Below are 27,170 nucleotides of genomic sequence, written 5' to 3'. Positions count from 1 at the left end.
CTAATTACCTTTTACCAGCGCGTCCTTTGTATGGGACTGTAGGCCCAAATCACTGACATTCACCGCCGATTCGTCTTCCTCCCGTGTCAGAGAATCTACCCACTAAATACGACCGGTTATAATGCCGGTATCTGCCGCACACTGGACTTGAATCGCCATGTTTCTTACGTAAACGTAGTACCAGTTATATCTCGAGTGTCCTTTAAAACTGAAATGTTATCCACGAATAACGCTATTTATTTCTGTTTCAGGTTTCATAAAAGGTGAAAATGAGGTAAGTATAAAAAAAAATTACTCACTGCGAATTTGAAAGGAGGATTTAAATGGAATAAAAGAGGGCTCAATTATTAATTGCATAATAGTACATTATGAAACGAGCCTATAATGAAGGTAATTAAGAAGTGAGTATGGATATTTATGAAACGAGCGCAAGCGAGTTTCATAATTTTCATACGAGCTTCTTAATTACCATTATAGGCGAGTTTCATACGACCATTTATGCTCGATCATATTTCTAACTTGATATTATTAATTTTCTTTGTATCTGACCTGGAGCAATGTTCCGTATGTTGTGAGATGTGCGCAGACGCGAAAGTATTGATTTTTTCCGAGGAACAGATGTCCACATTGACCTTGCTAGGCCATAAGAACCTACAGAGATAGCATTGAAATTAAATTAGACATTGAAAAACGAGATGACAAATTGAATTTATTTGAATATTATTTACAATTAACGCTAATTATTATAGTAACAGAACATAACCTTCTGCGACAGTATTGGATTTCCAGCCTCCGTGACTTTTCGCTAATTCTCTTTCGATTGCATATCCGAGAATAATCGATACTTGCGGTTTTATAACGGTAGAAAGCTGACCTGTCATTGGCTGAACAGTTGTAACCTGAGTCGTCATTGGCTGAAAGACCTGACCTTTAATGAGTAAGTGTACTTTAATGACATGCATTAAAGGTCTGCTACCAGGTGTATAATTACTACATTTCGGCATGGTCGAGCATAAAAACATTTCTATGTTACGTATACATGTTATGTCTAAGTTTCTTAAAAAGAATGTTCGTTACTAATGGGTCGAAACTCATGGCAAATGTTAGAAAAACAAGGAAATATTTGATCACATGACATTCGTTGCAGATGAGATGAATAATTACCTAACCACTATAGAGTAGTGTAACATTTTCGAAATCTTTAAGGAAAAAGAATCTCAGAAAAAAATATATACAAAGCAATGGTTACGTGATAGAGACAAGTATCTAATATTTTACTTTTACTCCAAGAAGTGAAGGAATCCACCACAGGACTTCAAAAATTGTTTACGATTGAATGACTTTCATTTTGGGAATCTATTGGGCATATTAAAATCAGAATTCAAAACCCGAATACTATCATGAAGGAGGCAGTAGGTGCTGAGCGAAGACTGTCTTTGACTGATTGTAGGCCGTGTCCCAAAGCTCAAGCCTGTACTACCTATTAGTGACTAGAGTTGCCACGCTCAACTATCGCCAAACTCGGAGATTTACGAAGTACAATATATAAAATTAATTGTTATTATTATTATTCCTATTATAATTAATTTATTATATTTCTTTTGTATTGCAAGTTAAAGGATCGGTTAAAAATTCAACAGTGCCGGATTTGATATGACGGATAAATTAACATTTGAAATCCTGAACAAAAAAAAAAAAAATAGTTTTCAACAAGTTCCTTAATTTTAAAGCCAGATTTGCAGACTTCAGGAATTTAATTCTCCTTCGAATAAAATCCAATTATGGTGAAATTTTTAGGCATGGCACAGAAAATTATGCTCTCTTCAATGCGTGTTCCTTAATTTTTTTCAGAGCTCGCATAAAAAGTTGTAAAATTCTTACAAATTCAGCAATAATCAAATCTTTACATAGGTCTACCTTAAAGTTTGTATTTCTTGGAGCTCCTTGCAGATTCCAGAAGTCTCTTGTTTTCCAAGGCTATTTTGTAGAATTCCTGACAGCTTACACTCACGTTCATTTTACTAGAAATTTCCGCTCTCACTAGTTCTGTTGACATTCTGTTCCTGTCATCTGTCCACAAACCATTCATGACACTGAATACCCTTTGCACATGCGCGTTACTTGCTGGAATTGCTAGCACATGTCGTATTATTATTAACATATTAGGGGCCGTAGCTTTTTCGAAAAAATATACTCAAAGTTTGCAACACTGATATTTATCTTTGTCTTGCGTCAGTGTTGTTATCACTGTCTTTAAAATTGACCATTCATTGTAGAGTTCATTTCCGTCAAATTCGAAAGTATTTGCAATTTCTTTGCTACGCGAACTAAGTCATTAAGTTAAGTGAGAACAGAATGATCAAGAACAGATATATGTTATCTATACTAATAATAAATCTGTAGCCAAAATTTTTCTGGTAATTTTCGATTTTCCAAAAATACTGTAATTGATGTTAACATGTATAATTAATCATCCTGAAACCGAAAATCGCATTTTTTTTTAATTTTTGTTTGTATGTCTGTCTGTCTGTCTGTCTGTCTGGATGTTTGTTACCTTTTCACGCAATAATGGATGAACGGATTTCGATGAAAAATGGAATATAAATTAAGTTCGTTGTAACTTAGATTTTAGGCTATATGACATTCAAAATACGTTATTTAAAAGAGGGGTTATAAGGGGGCCTGAATTAAATAAATCGAAATATCTCGCTTATTATTGATTTTTGTGAAACGTGTTACATAACAAAAGTTTCTTTAAAAATGATTTCCGATAAGTTTTATTCTTTGCAAAAGTTTGATAGGACTGACATTTAATGAGATAAATGAGTTTTAAAATAACAATGCGTTTTATTTTGGCCACCTAATGGGCTGTAATGAAACGAAAACAAATGACTTCGTCTATAAGGGGCCTTGGACAACAACAAACGAAAGCTATTCATTTAACATGTTTCTGTGTTTGTATGAAGTAATCTCAGAAGCTAATTAACCGATTTTTGTAATTACTATTTCACCATTGCAAAATATATTTCTCTATATCATGCTATATGCCATTACAGTAACTTCTAAGTGAATCGAGGACAGGTAAGATTAAAATAGATTCTTATGCACAGAAAACTCGATAGGCTATTCTGTATATTATTCGTTTCCTGTATTTCTTAAAATAATGTTTATGTAGGCCAACCACATTCATTTTCATCTCAGAGAATTAGCGAACAACGAGAGTATATTGATTTAGTATGCAGTAATAGTACGTTAGCTTAGCATTCCATTATTTTAACTATGCTCAATTGAATTGTGTTAAAATAGATAAAATGAATAAACTACGCAATAAATGCACAAAGTCAATTCTACTCCATGATTTAAAGTTCAAGCATAGGCTTATCATCAGGGAAAGGATTTATATGTAAATACATATTTACTTATAAAGCTAATATAATTTATATTTTGCATTATCTTTATGTTTCACAATGTGTAGGGTTGAAAAATCCTACTTTTATTTTCCATATTTTTCCATATTTTAGAGTTTAGTACATATTTTCGTTAATTTCCATATATTTTCCATATTTCATATAAAACAGTCCATATTATATTAGGTTTAACAATAAAACAAAACAAAATTCTATTAACTTTTAAAAATACATTTCAACAATAGAGATTTAAACACATGTTCAGTAATCCCTTTAACATCAGAGTTATTTGAAAATTAGCAGTCCTATCAACAATGGGAAAGTAAGTTACAAAACTGTATTAATTTAATTTAAAATTTTTAACAGACTTCAGTTGTGCAGCTCAACAGTTAAATGCCAGTCAGAGTACACATAGGTTCAGTTTTGTAAATCATACTATAAAGACGGTAAATATGCCAAAAGTACGTCATTCAGTCAATTTAAAATCAAAACTAACAAGTTACATTTCAGAATTTAAAGAAGATGGTTTATCAACTGACAATAAAATATTATTTTGTAATTTGTGTCAGTGTGCAGTATCATCTACACAAAAGTTCCTGGTGCAACAACACATTACAACTAGTAAACATCAGGCCAACAAACAACTAAATTCCAAGCAGAGACAATTGTTTTTAACACAACCAACAACATCGAATGTAAGATCTGAGTTTAACATCGACCTGTGCCGTTCTCTCATCTCTGCTGATATTCCTCTCTACAAACTAAAGAATAAGGTCTTCAGGGAATTCCTTGAAAAATATACTCAACATACAATCCCGGATGAGTCAACACTTAGGAAGACGTATGCTCCATCCATCTACGATGAGACAATACAGAAGATAAGAGATGAAATTAAAGATAGTTCAATTTGGGTTTCCATTGATGAGACTCCCGACAAAGAAGGTAGACTTGTTGGTAATGTAGTTATCGGTTTGTTAAGTGAACAATATTCTGAACGAATTCTTTTACATTGTGATGTTCTAGAAAAGTGCAATAACAAAACTATAGTTAAACTGTTCAACGAAGCTATGGGTATCCTGTGGCCAAAGGGTATTATGTACGATAATGTGTTATTCTTTATTAGCGATGCTGCCCCTTATATGGTCAAAGCTGGACAAGCATTATCTGTTGTATATCCTAAATTGACTCATTTTACTTGTGTGGCGCATGCATTTCATCGTGTGGCAGAAGTGGTCAGAGACAATTTCCCTAAAGTAGATTTGTTGATTTCATCAGTGAAAAAAGTATTTCTCAAAGCTCCCAGTAGAGTTAACGTGTTGAAAGAAATGTACCCTGAAATTCCATTGCCACCAAAGCCAATTTTAACTAGATGGGGTACATGGCTAGAAGCAGTTGAATATTATGCCGAACATATAGACTCTATTAACAATGTTCTCCTTGCATTGGACTCTGAAGATGCAGTCTCAATTGATACTGCGAAAACAGTTACCTGTGACATAAGTGTGAAGAATGACTTAGCTCACATTCAGCATACATTTTCATGCATCATAAAAACGCTCAAAAGTCTCCAAAATAGGCACCTTTCACTATCTGAAAGTTTTGAAATTATAAATAGTACTGTGGAACAACTGAATCGTGGTAGAGGTAAAGTTGCAGATGCAGTAAGAGCTAAGGTGGACACTGTACTTTCAAAAAACCCTGGATATGAAGAACTACAAAAGGTTGTTGCTGTGATGAGTGGTGAATCAACAGTGAAGATTAACTTGGACTTATCCCCAGCAGACATTGTGAAATTGAATTATGTACCAGTTACTTCTTGTGACGTCGAACGCTCTTTTAGTCAGTATAAATCTATCCTCAGAGACAATAGAAGAAGATTCACTTTTCAGCACTTGAAAGAAATGTTTGTAACCTATTGTTATGGTAACAGACAATAAAAATTGTGTTTTGTTGAAACTACATTGGAAGATAAGGTACGTCCATTATATTTTTTGTTTAGTTTGATTAAAATGTACCAATATTTAACGTACATAGTCATTTTTTTATAATTTTAAGTCCATATTTAATTCCATATTTTGGTAAAAATCCATATTTAATTCCATATTTTGGTAAAAATAACTACATATATATTTACATATTTCATATATTTTTAGTCCATATAAATCCGTTCCCTGCTTATCATTTAATTGGAAATTTTCTTCCAGCTGAGAGTAAGAGCCTTCAATTCTTACAAGTATGTTTCATTTCACATCAATTTTTTTTACTTTTTTAGTAGGTTATTTTACGATGCTTTATCAACATCTTAGGTTATTTGGCGTCTGAATGAGATGAAGGTGATAATGCCGGTGACATGAGTCCGAGTTCCAGCACCGATAGTTACCCAGCATTTGCTCATATTGGGTTGAGGGAAAACCCCGGAAAAAATCTCAACCAGGTAACGTGCCCATACCAGGATAGTATCGATCTTTAAAGTAGAGTTGACTGAACAACTCCAGGAAGTATTGCATGATAATAACAGTTAAATTCATAGTTTTAAATACAACTTTCAAAATGACTCAGAAGCAAACGACTTACAACATACAAAAAGCTATTATTCAGTAAGTAATTACAAAACTGTATTTAGATTTGTCAATATTTAATTCTAAGAAGTGCAGCGAAGCGCGCGGGTATGGTTAGTTGTTACCAAAATCTAACTTGGCTAGATACTGCAGCAGTCTGTCATACCCAGTGGTGAACTCTTGCATTACAGCTTGCTTTTCTGTTTCTGTGAGATTTCCAAGCGACATACTTCAAAACCGAAGAATGAGTCCTTTTTACGACTTTCTATTAGAGTCTTTACTTCCAACATGATTTTGTGCACTTCGGTTGAAAGCGAATCGCCTTATAGAAAATTGGACGTGTATAATTAACAAAATACAGAAAACATTCTGCCACTGACAATGAATGTCCATTTACTTCATCTTCTTGTGAACATACAAATTTCCAATCACCTTCTGCCAAATAATAGGTCTACACTTTCAAAGCACGCCACATTTTAACAAGGCCTTCAACAGCTAATTGAAGGGGCAATAATCGAACTGAAATATGGCGAAAAATCTGAAAATAGTCCTGTTGAGCAAATCACTCGCACAAATTTCCGCACTTCGCATAACAGACTGCACTGCACTATAAAGCTGTGAGAGCTGACTTGTGAAGGATCAAGGAAGTGAATATTGAGCTTTAAATTTGAAATTGTTCCATTGTTACGAATTTCAGGTTTCGTTAAAATACTACTACGAAACTTTATTAATGACAAAGTTTAATTGAAAATGGTTGATTGAAGTCATATTTCTGAAATATATTATCATCATAACATTTCGCTATACTGGAGAATTACCACGGTCCCTTTGAACCGTGCCGTTACGTTTACCACCAAATTTAACTAAATACACAATGTCACCAACATAAGAACATGACGTTCGTGTGTGGTGTAGTTGGCGGGAGAAATTTCTCTCTCTCTCTTTCTCTCTCTCTCTCTCTCCCCCCTCTCTCTCTCTCTCTCTCTGCCTCCTTCGTTCTGAACATTATTGAGAGATAGCACCACTGTTAGCGACACTGTGTATTTGCGTAAATATTGCGAATAAATTATGACGAGTGCCTTAGATGAGAGGCGCGGACCTCTAATGCAGTGGGAGCGTGAACCTTATTTGAATTTTTCTCCGTTTCATTACTCTTTCATCTTACATGAATTTATTTTCGCGTGTACATTGCAGATTAAATGATTGAGCTCCCTTCTTGTTCCGGTTACAGACCTTGCATTTACGAAGGCTAGGTTTGGTTAGATCAGGTTTTTATTAATCAAGTCCGCGCATGCGCAGACAGGTAATATGATCCTGTCGCGAGCTGCACGTGATAATTGATGTGAGGTCGAGGAGTGGGAGAAGGTTAGGTTAGGTTAGCTTTGGTTAGGTTAGGTTAGCTTATGTTAGCTTTGGTTAGGTTAGCTTAGCTTAGCTTAGCTTTGGTTAGGTTAGGTTAGCTTTGGTTAGGTTAGGTTAGATTTGGGTTAGGTTAGGTTAGGTTTGGTTAGCTTGGGTTAGCTTTGTTTAGGTTAGGTTAGCTTTGGTTAGGTTAGCTTTGGTTAGGTTAGGTTAGCTTAGCTTAGCTCAGCTTTGGTTAGGTTAGTTTAGGGATAGGGAAGTGACAGGAGATTTTAACATGAAGTTCATTTACATATTATGTAATATAAATGTTATCATTTTCATGTATTTGAAGAAACTCTTTAATTTTAACATAAAATTTGATTTCATTCGTCCATGTAGTAGTTAAAATTATATAATATGACAGTTTTTGATTCATAATATTGATAAAAAATAATAGGCATATAATGAAAGCGGTGAATAATTTCATGGTCCCAAAAATTTTTTTTCGTAAAAGGCTAGTTTTTCTCTAGGCAAGAAATAAAACAGCAACGCCGTCATAATTACGTACTTTACGCTTTGGCGAACATTAACCGGAAATTTACTTTCCCTCATTTTCATGGTATTCCGTGAAACAGATCTTTCTTCTTCTTCATTTCCTTATGATAACCTAGTTTAAGATCTTACTACATCTTCATTTCCTTTTAATGCATTCAAAAAGCGCCGTTGTACTACATAAAACCTTGAACTTGACTAATGCAGTGAATTATTTAAGAATATAGTCGCGAATTTGACTACTACCATTTCGATTATATTTTGTTTGGCAAGGCTCGGTACGGCCTGGTGACTAGTGGCCAGCGAGTAACGTCGACTATCGATATTGGTCTGCCGTGGGTATTATCCAGTTCCCAAAATTTATCTGTTTTAATTTTATATTTGCGTCATCTTTCATTGTTGGTGTTGGCCTATTGTGAGAAACTAGTGTCTGATTGGTGAGACGAGAAGCGTGCTAAAACTTCAACAATACTACAGACGTTCATTTTTAAAGTTATATGCTTGCGTCATTGTAAATCTGACATAGATGCTCACTTTTAAAGTCATTTGATGGATAGTGAATATTTACTACAACATTGCTAATTATTAACATTTCAAACGCAATTTCCCCGGGCAAAGATTTCCTGTCGGCCGGAGATGGATTCATAAAACCGGGCACTCCGGGCGGCACCCGGAGATCTGGCAACCCTATTATTCACGGCGGTTTCATAGAATCGGACTATGTTGTTGAATCCAAAACAGCTTTAAACAATGCTTGCCTGTGCCTTGCCGACAGCAAGCCCCTACAGTCTCGGCTGCGCGGAACAAGGAAACCGGGGCAAATTGAACGCTGCGCTTGCCGCCATGATGTAGGAGAGCAGACGCATAATAGCAGTACGTAAGTCACGCGATTTAACGCTGTGATGATCTAAAATGACAGACTATGTCCATTTTCGACGTTTAACGTAAAATTAGGACGAAATAAATATATTCAAAGTTGCATTGATTTGGGTCAGAGCATTAAAGGAAAGAAAATACGTACGCAGCAATTGATAGAAAACATGGTCATGCATCCATAAATAGGCCTACACAATACACATTATAGATTGTATAATTTTACGTTAATCAGCATATTGTTAGGTTTCAGAGAATCGAAAATTATATTAACATAGCCTACATTACTTTCAGATCACAAAACATAAATACATGCACCTTGATTACACAAGTTCTTATTATAATCAAATTATTAAGTGAAATAAATATGTGATAATCAGTATAGACCTGTTGTTAAGTTTTAGAGAATCGAACATTATATTACCGGTACTTCTAGACCACAGGACATAAGTAACTACGCAAAATATAATGCGCAAAGGTAGCAAAATTTCATTGCATTTATAAGTCATTCTTCAATTAATAAAGGGAATGCTATAAATTATAAAAAGTAGCCTACCGGTACCTAATACATTGCAAATAATAGGTAACAAGAAGACCTAAAGACTAAACATAATCACATTATGTAAAAAAAGAAACATACTTTTTATGAGTGGATTTCTTTACATTATATATATATATATATATATATATATATATATATATATATATATATATATATATCATGCTTGCGGAATGATAGTACGTAATTTTATGCACATATGTAATATCAATAATATGACATTCCTTGCTTTTTTCAATAATATATATCCGGCAAAATATAAACGGGTTATTTGTATGTGAACTATATGCATTTATAACCCCAAGTGAAAAATAATGCACTAGGAATATCTGCAAAAACAAAACAACAACAGAAACTGCTGTGCAAGTGACAGCATAGACCATTCACAAATACAAAGTAATTTTAATGGCCTACGGGGTGGTGTCTAAACCTACAAAAAACAACCTCTATTAAGTTACAAAATCTGCTACAATGTAATATTAAATGTTTAAGTATTTATACACTTAATTAGGTAGATCATGTTTATTTGTTGTTAAACGCCAAAAGATGGTTTAACAGAAAATTAATAACTTTTCTCTCCCTCCCCCCTCCTAGAATCCCATTAGTGATATTTAATTCCCACAGGAAATTATGTATTCATTTCCTTACATCTGAAACATAGCATGTTCTCCAACAAGATCAAACCCACGGCTGGCTAATTTATTAGTCTAGTTAGGCCTATACATATTGATCATGAACCCTGAATCATAAGTCCACAAAGTAAGCTTAGCTTTATAGCCATTTATTTATTTACTTACTTATCCACCTATAGATTTTGAATCGATTTTTATTATCTTGCAGATAAATTAATTTACATAATAAAAAAAGTTATCTTTCCACTAATTGTGTTTAATAACTGATGTGTAAGTCTAAATAATTCATTCAGTGGGATTTCTCTACAGTCTGATATACCTGTACTAACAATTAAGTATTCTTTATTGTCGTAAACTACTGATTGATTTTTAATGATATTGATATTGTAACAACAGACATAATATATCGTACCTCTTGCAAATGGCTTGGAAAATTAAACAGGGATGGTACAGCATCATCTTTCAAAATTCTATTGCTATTAATTTTCCAAAAATCTGTGTCTTTAAAATGAGCCGAACACAATTTTACGTAAGGTGAAGGCACAAATTTATCTCTTTTAATAGCAACAAGCCACTTTGCAAGTAGCTCGGACTTCGTGTTTACCGCTCTTTCTACCTATTTAATGGCGGCGTAAACATGCGCAGACTGGTTTCAATTTTGGACAGCACACCAGCGCTCCGTGTGAGTCTAGTATACTATATAACGTTGGTCGACAGCCGTGTCATATAACACGTATTATCGGCAGGTTTTTGAAATTTAATTGTATTATTGTTTTCAATTTCTTATGTCGCCGCTCCAATCACTCGCCTCAATTTCAATGTTGCAACCAATAAGCTGCTTCCATTATTAAATGACACCTATTTGTCTAATCCATGTGGACTAAAACCGAGGTTGCAATGTCTTGTGCTGAGGACGAGTTATTATTAAGAGTTAAGAATGTCAACGTACTCGTATATGAAACAACAACAACAACAACAATAGCCATTCCCGTCGCTCTAATTTCCTGCAGCCAATCGCGTTGCAGGTCGGCTACATTTAAACGTGTGCGTCTTGTGATTCGCTGAGGAAGACGATATTCATTTCTTAAGGCTCGATAAATACTTAATATAATCGCCCGCCATTTTGGCTCTTTCGTTGGCATTCGCAGAAAGCACACGAAGACGTTATTTGCCGCTCAATTATTTGCTAAATTACAATGCGTTTGATTTATTATCATAGGAGCTACGACATGATAATGTTTAACGGTGTGGCAAATAGATTCCTCGTCTGGTAGTTCGGCAACGAAAGAACAAAAATGGCGAACGATACTACCTACCTAGACTTTATAGAGCCTTCACTTCCTAAGACGTAAGCAAAGAGGAGGAGTCACGCCGGGGATAACAGCGTCGGTACTATAGTTGTAAAATTGTATTTTCTTGATGAGTAGGGTACCTGACATGGTTTTATGTACATTTTTCTCTGAACGTTTAACTTTTGTTATACATTTATTCGACAACAATGGAATGGGTTTTCGTTCAAATTTATAATGTCAATAATTATCTAATAAGATGTTTGTGTAGTAACGATCAGTCAACTTTACTCAGTTTCGAACGAGCTCTCTTTGCGTGAAGTTAATGTCAATTGTGTGGTCGGTGTGATATTTTTCCAACTTTATTTGAACAGCTTTTAATTCAATTCTGTTCGTATATTTTTCTGTACTTTAATCGAGTAAATTATTATTAGAGAGTGTAGGCAATAAAGCAGTGTAGTTACCGAAAAATGAAACCGTTTAAAGTTAAGTACGAACATCTAAGTGGTGCCCAGAAAAGAAAGAAGAAGCGAGAGTTAGAAAAAGAAACAAATTAGTGAAAATAAGTATTTATTTTCTCTTTCTGGTTCTAGTAGTAGTGCCAGCTCAACAGTTACAAATGTTTGCAGTGCCACAAGTGAGTGCGCGTCTGAAGTGAAAATGATATAGAAATAGATGTTAGTAGAGACAGCAATTGTGAAAGCATTAGCGAAAAAGAAGATTGTAACAAAATCGCCTTAAATGTAATAGGCCTACCAATATCGCAGTTGCAGAATATTCAAATGATCGTGCAGAGTATGAGTTAGAAGTGGATAATGAAACTAAGAAGTTCTTCGTTAGACAAAATCCTTATCAGCCAGAGCAAGCGGGTCCTTTCCCTAAAAATCCTAAGCAGGATAACAGATCCTTTTCCACGAAATATTACAATAAATTAACATTGACAGGACAAAGAATTAGGAGAGAATGGTAATGTTATTCAATTAAAAATGACTCTGTTTATTGTAAACCGTGTTGGCTCTTGGGACAGAAGAAGTCGTCTTCAGCTTGGAGGGAAGGGGTCCGAGATTGGAGATGATAAACCAAAAGTATAGTGCAACACGAGACTATAAGGTTACGCACATTTCGACGGTCCCTAAGAAGAACATTGTAACTGACATTTTGAAGAATTTGAGTTTTAATCGTAGACCTGAAGGTTTCATAACAGACCATCTGTGGAATAAATATGATTAAGATCGGCTGGATATTTGGGCGGTAATCGCGCAATATTGAAATATTGTAACCAACATTCATACATTTTATACAGTAGCGTGCAAATTAATCCGAACAACGTAATTACTTATGCAAAAGCACTCAAACGGGATAAAAAAAAAGGATCTAAGACATACCTCAGTAATCTATGTGGCCTCCTTTGTTCCTAATAACAGCTCTGAGACGATTTGGCATGGATTCCACTAATTTCCCACAAATATTCTTCATTTCTTCATCGTGAAACCATACACCAATGAGGGCAGAAATCATCTTCTCCTTTGTAGAACAATCCATTTTTTGCATTCTTCTTTTGCAAATTGACCACAAGTTCTCAATGGGGTTGATGTCGGGTGAGTTGCCTGGCCAGGGGAGTACCTGAATATTCTTCTTGTTGAAGAATTCTGTAGTTTTTCGAGACGTATGGCATGGTGCCAGATCTTGTTGGAACACACCTCTGCCATCCGGAAATGATTTTTGCAGCTGGGGTACGATTCTGGTTTCCAATAAGTGAATATATTTGTCAGAATTCATCATTCCCTTGATAGGTATTAATGCTCCAGGCCCTTCATGTGTAAAACAACCCCAAAACATTACTTTAGGGGGGTATTTGGGTGCTTGTTGGAGATGAGCTGCTGTTACTTTTTCGGATCCTTTCCGTACGTAAGAAACACGGTGGCCGTGGACCTCGAAATGAGACTCATCGGAAAAAAGTACATTCTTCCAGTCATTCACTGTCCAGTGTTGATGTAATTTTGCCCACATTAAGCGTTTTTTTGCACATAACAGGGATTAGCAGTTGCTTCTTAATAGGCTTACGAGCCCTTCGTCCAGCTTCCAAAAGCCTACGCTGCACTGTTGTGATGTGAATATTCGCCCCAGTGGTAGCCATTAACTCGCGGGTTAAGTCGACAGCAGTTAGTCTAGGATTTAATTTACTTTTCCTGACAATTAAACGATCATCTGCAGGTGAAGTCTTCCTTTTCCGGCCACAGTTTCATTTTTTCTGGGGTGTGATGGATCCAGTCTCCCTGTATCGTTTTATGATCGAATTAACAGTTGCCAAACCGATGTGACATTCTGCAGCAATTTGCCTCTGTGTCATAGAAGAATTCTTTGCTAATGTTATAATTTTAGACCGTTTTCGTGGAGTTGTATCCATTTGTGAAGACGACAGAATGTACACAGGATTGCAGTATTAAGTCTTCAACACAACTGAAATGCTTATAAGTACAAAACGACAGGGAAAATGTCACATATTATAAAAAAATAATAATGACAGACCTTCAACAATGGAATTACACGTACTACAGATGTCAATTAAAGAGGTATGAACAGCTGTGAGGCCAACAATGACAGAAAATGTAAAAATATATCGTGTTCGGATTAATTTGCACACTACTGTACGTAGAAAAGTATTGTATCTCACTTAAGAATTTGTCGACTGCCTCCTTTTGCAATAACGTTCCGTTAAAACTATTGTGACACAGTTACCATAGTCTTCTCCGAATGAATAATTGAATCAGTGTATGTAATTTACAAGTAATGTATCTGCATTTTGCAACAACATGCAGACCTACAATAATCGGAGGCACGACAGCTCATGAAGGACCATGACCAACGAGACCGCCGGCTGCTGGCCTCACGTCCACATGCCGAAAGAGATTTGGACGATCATCCAACCAGAATGCAGGTATCGTGTGGTTAACACGATGATCCCCCGAGCCGTTATAGCTGGCTTTCATAACCAGATTTCGCTACCTAGCGTAGCTCCCCAAGTTCATCACGATGCTGGGTGGGCACCGGTTCCATACACTTGCCGAAATTTCATGAGAAAATTTCTTCCCCCATGAGGACTCGAACCAGCGCGCATTCCGTAACGTGAGTCCTAGCGTCCTGTCATTTTGTATCACAGATTGACCTGCACCAAATGGAAATGGCACCAGAGCAAGATACTTCTGATGATAACGATAAGGGGCTTCTACAACACATTGTATTTGACAATAGTATTATAATATGACTGTTCAGGATAAATTCCCGGAAAAAAGAACACACATGGAATAAAGCAGATTCAATCCATCCTTTAAATGAACGAAGGAAAAAAGGACGAACAGTATTCACTCTGAACTACGGATAATGCTAGTGAAAATGGCTAAAGCAAGTGGAAACCCTATGAGGTAACTTAAATAGCACAAATCGATTTTAAAAACTTAAAGTCTGTATTCGCCAACGAAAAGGACAACTGAAATTTGACAGAAGAAAATAAAAAAGTGTTTCGATGAAAGTGAAGCAAATTCAAATTGTTCCTGAATTAAGCAAGAAAATATTCATAAAATACAATCATATTGATGAACAAGAACATACAGTAGCATTGACATACAACGCAAAGTCAAACTCAGGACTTGGAAGGATATAAATCTAAAATATGATTACATTGCTCCACTACCCATCTCCCAAAGTAAAGTATTCATCGATCTGCTATCAGTGTGACGAAATACACCCCATATTCCTGGTATTTATCACGGTAGTGATGAATAACATTAAATTCAGTGGCATTGTAAAACAAATTACTATACTTTTTGTAAATATTTGTGTACATTCCTGTTTGTAGTTATGTAGTTACAATTCTGTTAAGTGTAAACTGTGACATTATCGCTCCTTCTTTCACAAGCCATACTATTGTATGTCATATACAATGTTCTTACAGGGAATTTATGTTAACTTTCTAATATTGTAAGTAACAATACGCATATAAGGAATGATTTCAGAGAATGTGTTATCACTACAATGGAGTAAGACATCAATTTCAATAATGGTAATGCAAAGAGAAAAGACCTAATGAAAAATCCTGATTTTTCACAGCCATCCGAAGTTGTTTTTAATTCTACTGCAAAAGTTCATTTTGTCAGTTACAATGTTCTTCCTTGGGACCGTCGATTTGAACTAGGGTTGCCAGATCTCCGGGCGCCGCGCAGAATGCCCGGTTTTATGAATACATCTCCGGCCGACAGGAAATCTTTGCCCGGAGAAATTGCGTTCGAAATGTTAATAATTAGCAGGGAAAGGATTTATATGTAAATACATATTTACTTATAAAGCTAATATAATTTATATTTTGCATTATCTTTATGTTTCACAATGTGTAGGGTTGAAAAATCCTACTTTTATTTTCCATATTTTTCCATATTTTAGAGTTTAGTACATATTTTCGTTAATTTCCATATATTTTCCATATTTCATATAAAACAGTCCATATTATATTAGGTTTAACAATAAAACAAAACAAAATTCCATTAACTTTTAAAAATACATTTCAACAATAGAGATTTAAACACATGTTCAGTAATCCCTTTAACATCAGAGTTATTTGAAAATTAGCAGTCCTATCAACAATGGGAAAGTAAGTTACAAAACTGTATTAATTTAATTTAAAATTTTTAACAGACTTCAGTTGTGCAGCTCAACAGTTAAATGCCAGTCAGAGTACACATAGGTTCAGTTTTGTAAATCATACTATAAAGACGGTAAATATGCCAAAAGTACGTCATTCAGTCAATTTAAAATCAAAACTAACAAGTTACATTTCAGAATTTAAAGAAGATGGTTTATCAACTGACAATAAAATATTATTTTGTAATTTGTGTCAGTGTGCAGTATCATCTACACAAAAGTTCCTGGTGCAACAACACATTACAACTAGTAAACATCAGGCCAACAAACAACTAAATTCCAAGCAGAGACAATTGTTTTTAACACAACCAACAACATCGAATGTAAGATCTGAGTTTAACATCGACCTGTGCCGTTCTCTCATCTCTGCTGATATTCCTCTCTACAAACTAAAGAATAAGGTCTTCAGGGAATTCCTTGAAAAATATACTCAACATACAATCCCGGATGAGTCAACACTTAGGAAGACGTATGCTCCATCCATCTACGATGAGACAATACAGAAGATAAGAGATGAAATTAAAGATAGTTCAATTTGGGTTTCCATTGATGAGACTCCCGACAAAGAAGGTAGACTTGTTGGTAATGTAGTTATCGGTTTGTTAAGTGAACAATATTCTGAACGAATTCTTTTACATTGTGATGTTCTAGAAAAGTGCAATAACAAAACTATAGTTAAACTGTTCAACGAAGCTATGGGTATCCTGTGGCCAAAGGGTATTATGTACGATAATGTGTTATTCTTTATTAGCGATGCTGCCCCTTATATGGTCAAAGCTGGACAAGCATTATCTGTTGTATATCCTAAATTGACTCATTTTACTTGTGTGGCGCATGCATTTCATCGTGTGGCAGAAGTGGTCAGAGACAATTTCCCTAAAGTAGATTTGTTGATTTCATCAGTGAAAAAAGTATTTCTCAAAGCTCCCAGTAGAGTTAACGTGTTGAAAGAAATGTACCCTGAAATTCCATTGCCACCAAAGCCAATTTTAACTAGATGGGGTACATGGCTAGAAGCAGTTGAATATTATGCCGAACATATAGACTCTATTAACAATGTTCTCCTTGCATTGGACTCTGAAGATGCAGTCTCAATTGATACTGCGAAAACAGTTACCTGTGACATAAGTGTGAAGAATGACTTAGCTCACATTCAGCATACATTTTCATGCATCATAAAAACGCTCAAAAGTCTCCAAAATAGGCACCTTTCACTATCTGAAAGTTTTGAAATTATAAATAGTACTGTGGAACAACTGAATCGTGGTAGAGGTAAAGTTGCAGATGCAGTAAGAGCTAAGGTGGACACTGTACTTTCAAAAAACCCTGGATATGAAGAACTACAAAAGGTTGTTGCTGTGATGAGTGGTGAATCAACAGTGAAGATTAACTTGGACTTATCCCCAGCAGACATTGTGAAATTGAATTATGTACCAGTTACTTCTTGTGACGTCGAACGCTCTTTTAGTCAGTATAAATCTATCCTCAGAGACAATAGAAGAAGATTCACTTTTCAGCACTTGAAAGAAATGTTTGTAACCTATTGTTATGGTAACAGACAATAAAAATTGTGTTTTGTTGAAACTACATTGGAAGATAAGGTACGTCCATTATATTTTTTGTTTAGTTTGATTAAAATGTACCAATATTTAACGTACATAGTCATTTTTTTATAATTTTAAGTCCATATTTAATTCCATATTTTGGTAAAAATCCATATTTAATTCCATATTTTGGTAAAAATAACTACATATATATTTACATATTTCATATATTTTTAGTCCATATAAATCCGTTCCCTGATAATTAGCAATGTTGTAGTGAACATTCACTGTCCATCATAGAACTTTAAAAGTGAGCATCTGCGTCAGACTTACAATGGCGCAAGCATATAATTTTTGTGCGAGATCGTGCGTATTTGCTTGTTTTCCGCACAGAACCAATACGCGGTAAGTGTGAAATACCACATTCAGTATTCCCAACGTAACACACATAACAATTTCCCTCTTTTTACCGCTTAAGCGCGACATTCATTTTACTGCTTTAGGCTTTTAACATATTATTTTTAGAGACGTTTAACATAGCAATAATTATAAATTGGAAACTTACCACTGCAATTTCACCTAAATTGCACTGTTAACTATTGTTTTTAAATATTTGCAAAAATTAAGTAAAGTCTACTACTCCACGAAACTTATTGCATTCCTGATACAAGTAACATTAAGGAAGCCGTGAAAAAATCAACAACATTCCAGATGCCGATGTTATTACTGCAATATGTTATATAAATAATATTGTTAAAATATTAAAATGAAAAATAAATCATTACATAACCTTACCGCTTGTTTTAAGTTCGCATTTATAGACTGGGGGGAAAAAAAGACAGACGTATATCACGGCCTGCTGGAGTATAGTAAACACAGAAAAGATTTTATAGCAACAATGTTGAAGAAAGATATTTTGGTTTTCCGAAGTTGCCGTCATTAAACAGAAACCAACATGGAGATTTCATTGCAACTAATTAGAAATTCGTCTTTCAGGTATGTAATAAACGATCTTCGCACAAAATAATGTACGATACACGAGCGGTATGTTTGTTTTCATGTTCTCGGAAATTAAAAAAGCTCAACTACGTTTCGCTTTTTCAATCTTTTGCTCGAACATGAAAACGTCAACATACCGCTCTTGTAACGTATATTACTATAGAAGTGAGTGTCTGTGGTAGTGTTAATGTTCAGCGCGCTTTTCTTTTCGCACATCAGGCACCAGTCTCTCACACTACGCCAACAATCACCAACAATGAAAGATGATGTAAAAAAAAACTTAAAACAGATAATTTTGATATGATGATAATATATTTCAAAAATATGACTTGAAGCAATTATTTTCAATTAACTTCTTCCATTAATAAAGTTTTGTAGCAATATTTTAACGAAATCTGAATGCATAGCAATGCAACAATTTCAAATTTAAAGCTCCATATTCACTTCCTTGATCCTTCACAAGTCAGTTCTTACAGCTTTATAGTGCAGTGCAGTCTGTTATGCGAAGTGCGGAAATTTGTGCGAGTTTTTTCAGTATTGTGTTGTGTTCACTATGAATCCGGCAAAAAGATACTTTAGTTCTTTTCGTGATGAATGGTTGACGAAAGATAAGTACTACAAGGACTGGCTAGAAAAAGAAGAGGATGAACTTTCTTGCAGGTGTAAAGTGTGCAATGTTTCATTTACAGTAAAGTATGATGGCGTTAAAGCTGTTAATATTTGGAATCAGAGGCGCACAAAGAACATTGCAGAGTACAATAAATTTACAGCAACTGAGTTGGCTTTAACATTTCATGGTGTAAAACATCACCACCCCTACAGTTCACAAGATTGTGGGAATACATTTTATTCTTGTGTTTTCAGTGACACTTCAGTAGCGAAAAAAAAAAATAAGTTGTGTGCGAACCAAAAGTGAAGCCCTAGTTACAAGCGTTCTTTACCATTCTCACAGGAAAGGCTTCTGAATGTCTTGGAAAATACCCCATTCTCAATTGGTTCAGATGCGTCAAATAAAGGTAATAAGAAGCATTTCCCATTAGTGGTGACACATTTTGCTGTAAAACATGGAAAACATAGCGATATACTAGACTTCTATGAAGACTAATAGAGTGCTGAGGACATCTATACTAATAATAAATCTGTAGCCGAAATTTTTCTGGTAATTTTCGATTTTCCAAAAATAATTGGTCCTAACATATATAATTAACCACCCTGAAACCGAAAATCGCTTTTTTGAAATTTTTGTTTGTATGTCTGTCTGTCTGTCTGTATGTTTGTTACCTTTTCACGCGATAATGGCTGAACGGATTTCGATGAAAATTGAAATATAAATTATGTTCGTTGTAACTTAGATTCTAGGCTATATGGCATTCAAAATTCATTATTTAAAAGAGGGGTTATAAGGGTGCCTGAATTAAATAAATCGAAATATCTCGCTTATTATTGATTTTTGTGAAAAATGTTACATAACAAAAGTTTCTTTAAAAATGATTTCTGATAAGTTTTATTCTTTGAAAAATTTTGATAGGACTGATATTTAATGAGATATATGAGTTTTAAAATTAAAATAACTGCCATCTAAGGCCGTATAATGAAATAAAAAACAAATGACTTCGTCTATAAGGGGCCTTGGACAGCAACAATCGAAAGCTATGAAAGATACCGTATCCTATAGAGAATTTTTCTGTGTTTGTAAGATGTAATATCGGAAGCTAAATTAACCGATTTGTATAATTAATTATTATTTCACCACTGGAAAGTGTAGTTTCTCTAGATGGACATAATGCTATAATGTTATTACAGTAACTTCTGATATGATATGATATAATATAATATATAATATAATATAATATAATATAATATAATATAATATAATATAATATAATATAATATAATATAATATAATATAATATAATATAATATAATATAATATTATATAATATAATGTAATATATGTAATGTAATATTATATAATATAATTTAAGTTATTTGAAGGGTTCAGAACCATAGTGGGCCAAACGCCATTTACTGAATACGTAGAAAACAAGGGTTAAAATTAAGTTATTACCATAATTCAATGCGAACCCATAACAAGTAAAATAAAGTATACACATTAAATCTAAATGATGTCAATGTCCATTAAACTATGGTTGCATGTAATAAAAATTAGAAACATGTTAAAGGAATTGTCATTGCACCAATGAGTGTCTCTGGACCAAAATGATCGCATTTTAATTATTTGGATGCAATTTAAATTAAGTAACATATTAAATGATTTATCCTTCTATCAAACACGAATGTTCCCTGGATCAAATGTCCTATTTTAATTATATTTATTTATATATTATTTATATATTATTTATTTCTAACGGGTGCAGCGGAACGCACGGGTACGGCTAGTTTCAAATAAAATTATATCAATTGTTGCAGAAAATGGACTTAGTTTAAGTAACATTGTAGCTTATTCGGCTGACAATGCATCTGTTAACTATGGTAAATACAATTCAGTGAACAGAAAAATGAAAGACAAAAATCCTAATATAGTAAAGGCTAATTGTTGTTCCCATGTACTGCATAATTGTGCCAAATTTGGTTTTAAATTCCTTAAATATGTTGAGGCATTAGTCTTGAAAATATATTCAGACTTCTCGTCGTCATGTAAGAATGTCGAGGAATTTTTCTGTGAATTTGCTCAACAGGACTATTTTCAGATTTTGCGTCATATTCCAGTTCGATGCTTGTCCCTTCAATTAGCTGTTGAACGCCTTGTTAAAATGTGGCGCGCTTTGAAAATGTATTATTTGGCAAAAGGTGAAGGAGAAACACATCCTTTAATTTGAAAATTTGTATGTTGCCAAGAAGATGAAGTAAATGAACATTCATTGTGACTGGCAGAATGATTTCTGTATTTTGTTAATTGTACACTTCCAATTTTCTGTAAGGCGATTAAAATATTAGAATGTAAAAATACGCTTTCAACCGAGGTGCACAAAATCATGTTGGGAGTAAAAACTCAAGTAGAAAGTCCTAAAAAGGACTAATTTTTCGGTATGGAAGTGAATATGTCACTTGAAAATCTCACAGAGGCCGAAAAACAAACTGTAATGAAAGCCTTCACCACTGTGTATGACAGATTGTTGCAGTATCTAGCCAAGTGGTACGATTTTAGTGACAATAACATATTCTCAGTTATATCTGTTCTTGATCTAGTCCATCACTGTTCTCATTTAATGAAATGAAATGAGTGGTGAATTTTAAAGACAGTGATTACAACACTGACGCAAGACAAAGATAAATATCAGTGTTGCAAACTTTGGGTATCTTTTTTCGAAAAAGCTACGGCCCCTAATATGTTAATAATAATAATGCGACATGTGCTAGCAATTCCAGCAAGTAACGCGCATGTGGAAAGGGTATTCAGTGTCATGAATGGTATGTGGACAGATGACAGGAACAGAATGTCAACAGAACTAGTGACAGCGGAAATTTGTATTAAAATGAACGTAAGTGTGAGCTGTCAGGAATTCTACAAAATAGTCTTGGAAAACAAGAGACTTCTAGAATCTCCAAGGAGCTCCAAGAGATACAAATTTTAAGGTAGGCCTGCGTCTATTCTTAATACAGTAAAGATTTGATTATTGCTGAATTTTTAACAATTTTACAATTTTTTATGTGAGGCTCTGAAAACATACAGCAGAGTCCGTATAGGCCAGTTTCTATCTGATGCTTTTCCAATTCACTGCGGGCTAAAGCAGGGAGATGCACTATCACCTTTACATTTTAACTTCGCTCTAGAATATGCCATTAGGAAAGTTCAGGATAACACAGAGGGTTTGGAATTGAACGGATTACATCAGCTTCTGATCTATGCGGATGACGTGAATATGTTAGGAGAAAATACACAAACGATTAGGGAAAACACGGAAATTTTACTTGAAGCAAGTAAAGCGATCGGTTTGGAAGTAAATCCCGAAAAGACAAAGTATATGATTATGTCTCGTGACCAGAATATTGTACGAAATGGAAATATAAAAATTGGAGATTTATCCTTCGAAGAGGTGGAAAAATTCAAATATCTTGGAGCAACAGTAACAAATATAAATGACACTCGGGAGGAAATTAAACGCAGGATAAATATGAGAAATGCGTGTTATTATTCGGTTGAGAAGCTCTTATCATCCAGTCTGCTGTCCAAAAATCTGAAAGTTAGAATTTATAAAACAGTTATATTATCGGTTGTTCTTTATGATTGTGAAACTTGGACTCTCACTTTGAGAGAGGAACATAGGTTAACGGTGTTTGAGAATAAGGTTCTTAGAAAAATATTTGGAGCTAAGCGGGATGAAGTTACAGGAGAATGGAGAAAGTTACACAACACAGAACTGCAAGCGTTGTATTCTTCACCTGACATAATTAGGAACATTAAATCCAGACGTTTGAGATGGGCAGGGCATGTAGCACGTATGGGCGAATCCAGAAATGCATATAGAGTGTTAGTTGGGAGACAGGAGGGAAAAAGACCTTTAGGGAGGCCGAGACGTAGATGGGAGGATAATATTAAAATGGATTTGAGGGAGATGGGATATGATGATAGAGACTGGATTAATCTTGCTCACGATAGGGACCGATGGCGGGCTTATGTGAGGGCGGCAATGAACCTTCGGGTTCCTTAAAAGCCATTTGTAAGTAAGTAAGTAAGAGGCTCTGAAAAAAATTGATTAATATGCATTTAAGAGAGCATATTTTTCTATGCCATGCCTAAAAATTTCACCATGGTTGGATTTTATTTGACGGAGGAATAAATTCCTAAAGGTCTGCAAATCTGGCATTAAAATTAGGAAACTTGTTGAAAACGTTTTTCTTTTCACGATTTCAAATATTAATTTATGCATCAAATCAAATCCGTTATTTTTTAATTTTTAACCGATCATTTGCAATACAAAATGAAATATAGCAATATTAATTATAACGGATATAATAATAATAATAATAATAATAATAATAATAATAATAATAATAATAATAATAATACGGCCAATAATAGTACTAATAATTAATTTTATAGGCATCGTAAATCTCAGGGTTTTGTCGATGGTTCAACCTGGCAACCCTAGTTTGAACGCATGCGTCGTTTTCAATTCGTGGAGTTAAGAAAAACACAGTTGACGCCGGTATGGATTCAGAATTAAAGAAAAGTGAAAACATATGGAAACAGGCCCTTAAGCGAATTGTGAAAGTGACGTTAACTCTGGCATCCAATAATCTAGCTTTTCGGGGACATAGGGAACAAATTGGAAAATCAAACAGTGGAAACTTTTTAACAATCATCGTACTTCTCGCAAAGTACGATCCTGTATTACGCGATCTCATAAATAAACCAAAATATACACAAAAGTACCTAAGCCCTAATCAATAAATGTTTTATCCAGTGCAGTTGAAAAAGAAATTATTAATGACAATAATCTGCCCCAGTCTTTTCAAGAATTACAGATACAACACGGGACATAACAAAAAGAGAACAATTAAGTCAGATATTTAGATATATTACAGTTTGACATGATGTAACTGGAAAGCCTTGTGACGTGAATATAATGAAAGCTTCTTAGGCTTTCGCGAAATAAAAATTCAAAGTGCATTAGGAATAGAGAAGGAAATACTCGGTGCAATAGACGAAAAGGGACTCTTATTAACTAAATGCCGTGGTCAGGGGTATGACGGTTGTGCGAATATGTCAGGCGTATACAAAGGTGTCAGAACGAGAATTGAACAAAGACAAAGAACTGCAGAATTAGTACATTGCGCAACGCATAATTTAAATCCAGTACTTAACGATGCTGCATGTGGAATTCAAGAAGTTATGACACAGTGGAAATGTATCTTTTCATCAGTCATTGTATTAAAAGATGGGAACATTTGTTATCTTTTTATACCTTAAAAAACTTTGCCCAACACGTTGGTCTTCGAGATACCAGTCTGTTAAAGCCCTGCGTTATGCTTATCTCGATGTACTTAAGGCTCTGTCAAAATTAATATTGATATCTAAAAAAAAAGGAAGAAAGAGAACAAGCTGTTGCTTTGAAAAACCAATTAGAGAAATTTCAATTCATTTTTCAAGTAGTGTTGCAATCAAAGATTCCAGAATGTACTAATCTAGCATCACAACTTATGCAATCGGAAAATGTAGAGCTTGATAAAGCGTGTTCTCTTATTCGGAATCCAGCCGGTAATTTATCTTGTTACCGAAATAATTTTGAAGAAGCAATGTCATCAGCTACATCCTTGGTAAAGAGCTGAGGCATTCCACCACAATTTGAAAATTAAAAAGAATTCGAAAAAAAAAAAAAAAAAACATTTTGATGAATTGTGTCAAGACGAGCGGCTAGTAGATCCGAAGATATATTTCAGAACCACTGTTTTAATGGCTGTTTGGACATTATTGTAGCCCAATTAAAAACAGGTTTGAGGGTATGCATAATGTTAACCATTTCTTCAAAAGTATTTCCCCAAAATTTCTCCAATCTGCTTCCGACGAAGGGATTCACAATGCAGCAGTGGTTCTTCAAAATAAATATGAGGAAGATTTATCCAGTGAATTCCCAGACCAGGTAATAGGTTTCAGAAACGCTCTGAACAAAGAAATAGCCCCATTAACCTCTGTAGCTGAATTAACAAATGTATTAGTAATAGAAAATTCAATCGTAGCTGCTAGCGTACCAGACTTATGCACGGCATTTTACCTATTTCTAACTATTCCGGTTACTGTTTCTTCGGCCGAACGATCATTTTCGAAGCTAACACTTATAAAGAACTATCTGCGGAATTCTGTGACCCAAGAAGACTTAGTGAACTCAGCCTCCTCAGTATCGAATGTGCAAGGGCTAGATCTGTTGATGTCAGTGAAATCGTCAATACCTTCCCATCACAGAAAGCGCGCCACATGGTCCAGTTTTACTAGAGTTCAATGTGAGTACACTGAAATTTTATAAGTACAACAAACAGCAGACAGAAGTATATGCTTATTGATAGCCTACCCGCCTGCTTAATTTCAATCACTATAGTATACATTATAAGTTTTAATAATATTTATTAATAATTGTTATTATTTTAATAATCTTACAATAATGAACGATTAACCCCTTTGTTCTTATAACGTGGAAATATATTGCATTAAAGTTGAACGTCTTTCTCCTGTAATTATATTTATGTTATTGTTAGTTATTGATAGGTTATACATTTGGGTGCACCGATACATTTTATTTAGGGCCGGGACCGTATGTACAGGGACATCATTTTATTTTTACTTCAATTTTTATTGTACCTGAGTTTTTGAATGTACTTCACTCCCACCCCTTCTACTAAGGAAGTGCCAACTCCACACAGAACCAAGACCGCAGATAGTAAGCAGTACTGAGTTACTGAGTATAGTACGTTCCAGAAATATGTTCGCGTTTTCCAGTGACGAAAGAGCTTTCAATATTGAATCATATTTTCGCACAGGTACTGTCCGTTTGCCTACGTCGCATCCCGATTTCCCCCACCTGCTTCTGCTCGCCCCTCTGTAAAAGCTGGGCTGTCTTAGCTCTTTTCTGAAAACATTAATTTCTCTTAGGAATTGGACGTTTACGTAATATTATACAGCTGTTTAATTTAACTTAAATAAAAGGGCCTCGTTAAGTAATTAACTGTCACGTGATTTCCTCCCTTTCTACAATCCTGCGGCATAACCACTTGGACGGACAGTAGATAGCATGTCTGAGTAATTTTATATTTTCGGGTCGGGCAGAAGTGAAGATTGAATTCACAGTACGTAGAGTAGGTACAGAATTATTTCAACGTGAGTTACTAGTATGAAGGACGAAACTGGCAATTGGAATTAGATGCAATAGTCTATAGTGCGATATGCACAAAAGAACTGAAGCCTGTATCGAAAAGAACGGCCATCATTTTCAAAATTGTGTTTAAATATTCATAGTATGATTATTTTTCAATTTAACTTCTTTCTCTATATTGTACGCTAATGTGCGGTAGACAGTATACACTGCATAATGAATACGTTCGCATGGATAACTCACTTCGTGAGTAAAAACACTTATTCTTAATACAGTACTGTACTTTGATTAAAGAAAAACCTAATGAAAATTATCAAACTCAAAATCGCGATATTTCCTAGTTTACGTAAATGGGTGAACTACTTTTCTTCCATCCTATACCTAGTAGAGTGATTTGTGTTTTACGCCAGTATCATCGAACTCCAGTCTTGGAGGGGGGAGCAAGCGGTGTTTCCGGTTCTCTAAAGGTATAGACAGGTTAATATTAAAAATTATGCAAATCTAGTCTTTCAGGTGAAGCTCCCTGTAAAGCAGATTTGAATAATTTCAAGAGAAAAAAAAGACTGGTACGTTCAACCAGAGGTCCCGGGATCGATACCCGGCTCCGGAACAATTTTTCTCTTGAAATTATTCAAATATTAAAAATGTTAGTAAAAATAAAATGATGTCCCTGTATATGTGTTTATGTGTGTGCATTTTATGCCACACTGAAAACACAACATAAAAGTGAAAATCACAGACACGAAGTGATTGTATTGCAAGTGATTTGTTCAGATAAAATAATTTACTCATGTTTTGTGCATTGTTACATATATATTCGTGAATTTAAAACCACTTACAATGATTGTTATGCTACTCTAAAAACACCCTATATTTGACTAAGAAATTA

General features: G+C 34.6%; 2 protein-coding genes across 4 annotated transcripts in view; one reads left to right on the top strand and one right to left on the bottom strand.

The window, feature by feature from the left end:
• The window catches only part of LOC138715501 (nucleolar protein 12-like), a 309,079-nt gene that overhangs the window by 123,971 nt on the left and 157,938 nt on the right, over positions 1-27,170 (bottom strand). The window lies entirely within an intron of this gene.
• Positions 1-27,170, top strand: part of LOC138715500 (uncharacterized) — a 140,987-nt gene that overhangs the window by 47,121 nt on the left and 66,696 nt on the right. The window contains exon 2 of the mRNA XM_069848475.1: positions 252-274. Within this exon, the coding sequence (XP_069704576.1) occupies positions 252-274 (23 nt within the window). The remainder of the gene's footprint in view (positions 1-251; positions 275-27,170) is intronic.

Source organism: Periplaneta americana, chromosome 15 (genome assembly GCF_040183065.1).
Source record: "Periplaneta americana isolate PAMFEO1 chromosome 15, P.americana_PAMFEO1_priV1, whole genome shotgun sequence".
Taxonomy (NCBI): Eukaryota; Metazoa; Arthropoda; class Insecta; order Blattodea; family Blattidae; genus Periplaneta; species Periplaneta americana.
The sequence above is the reverse complement of the archived record's forward strand: the minus strand, read 5'-3'. Positions and strand labels throughout refer to the sequence as shown.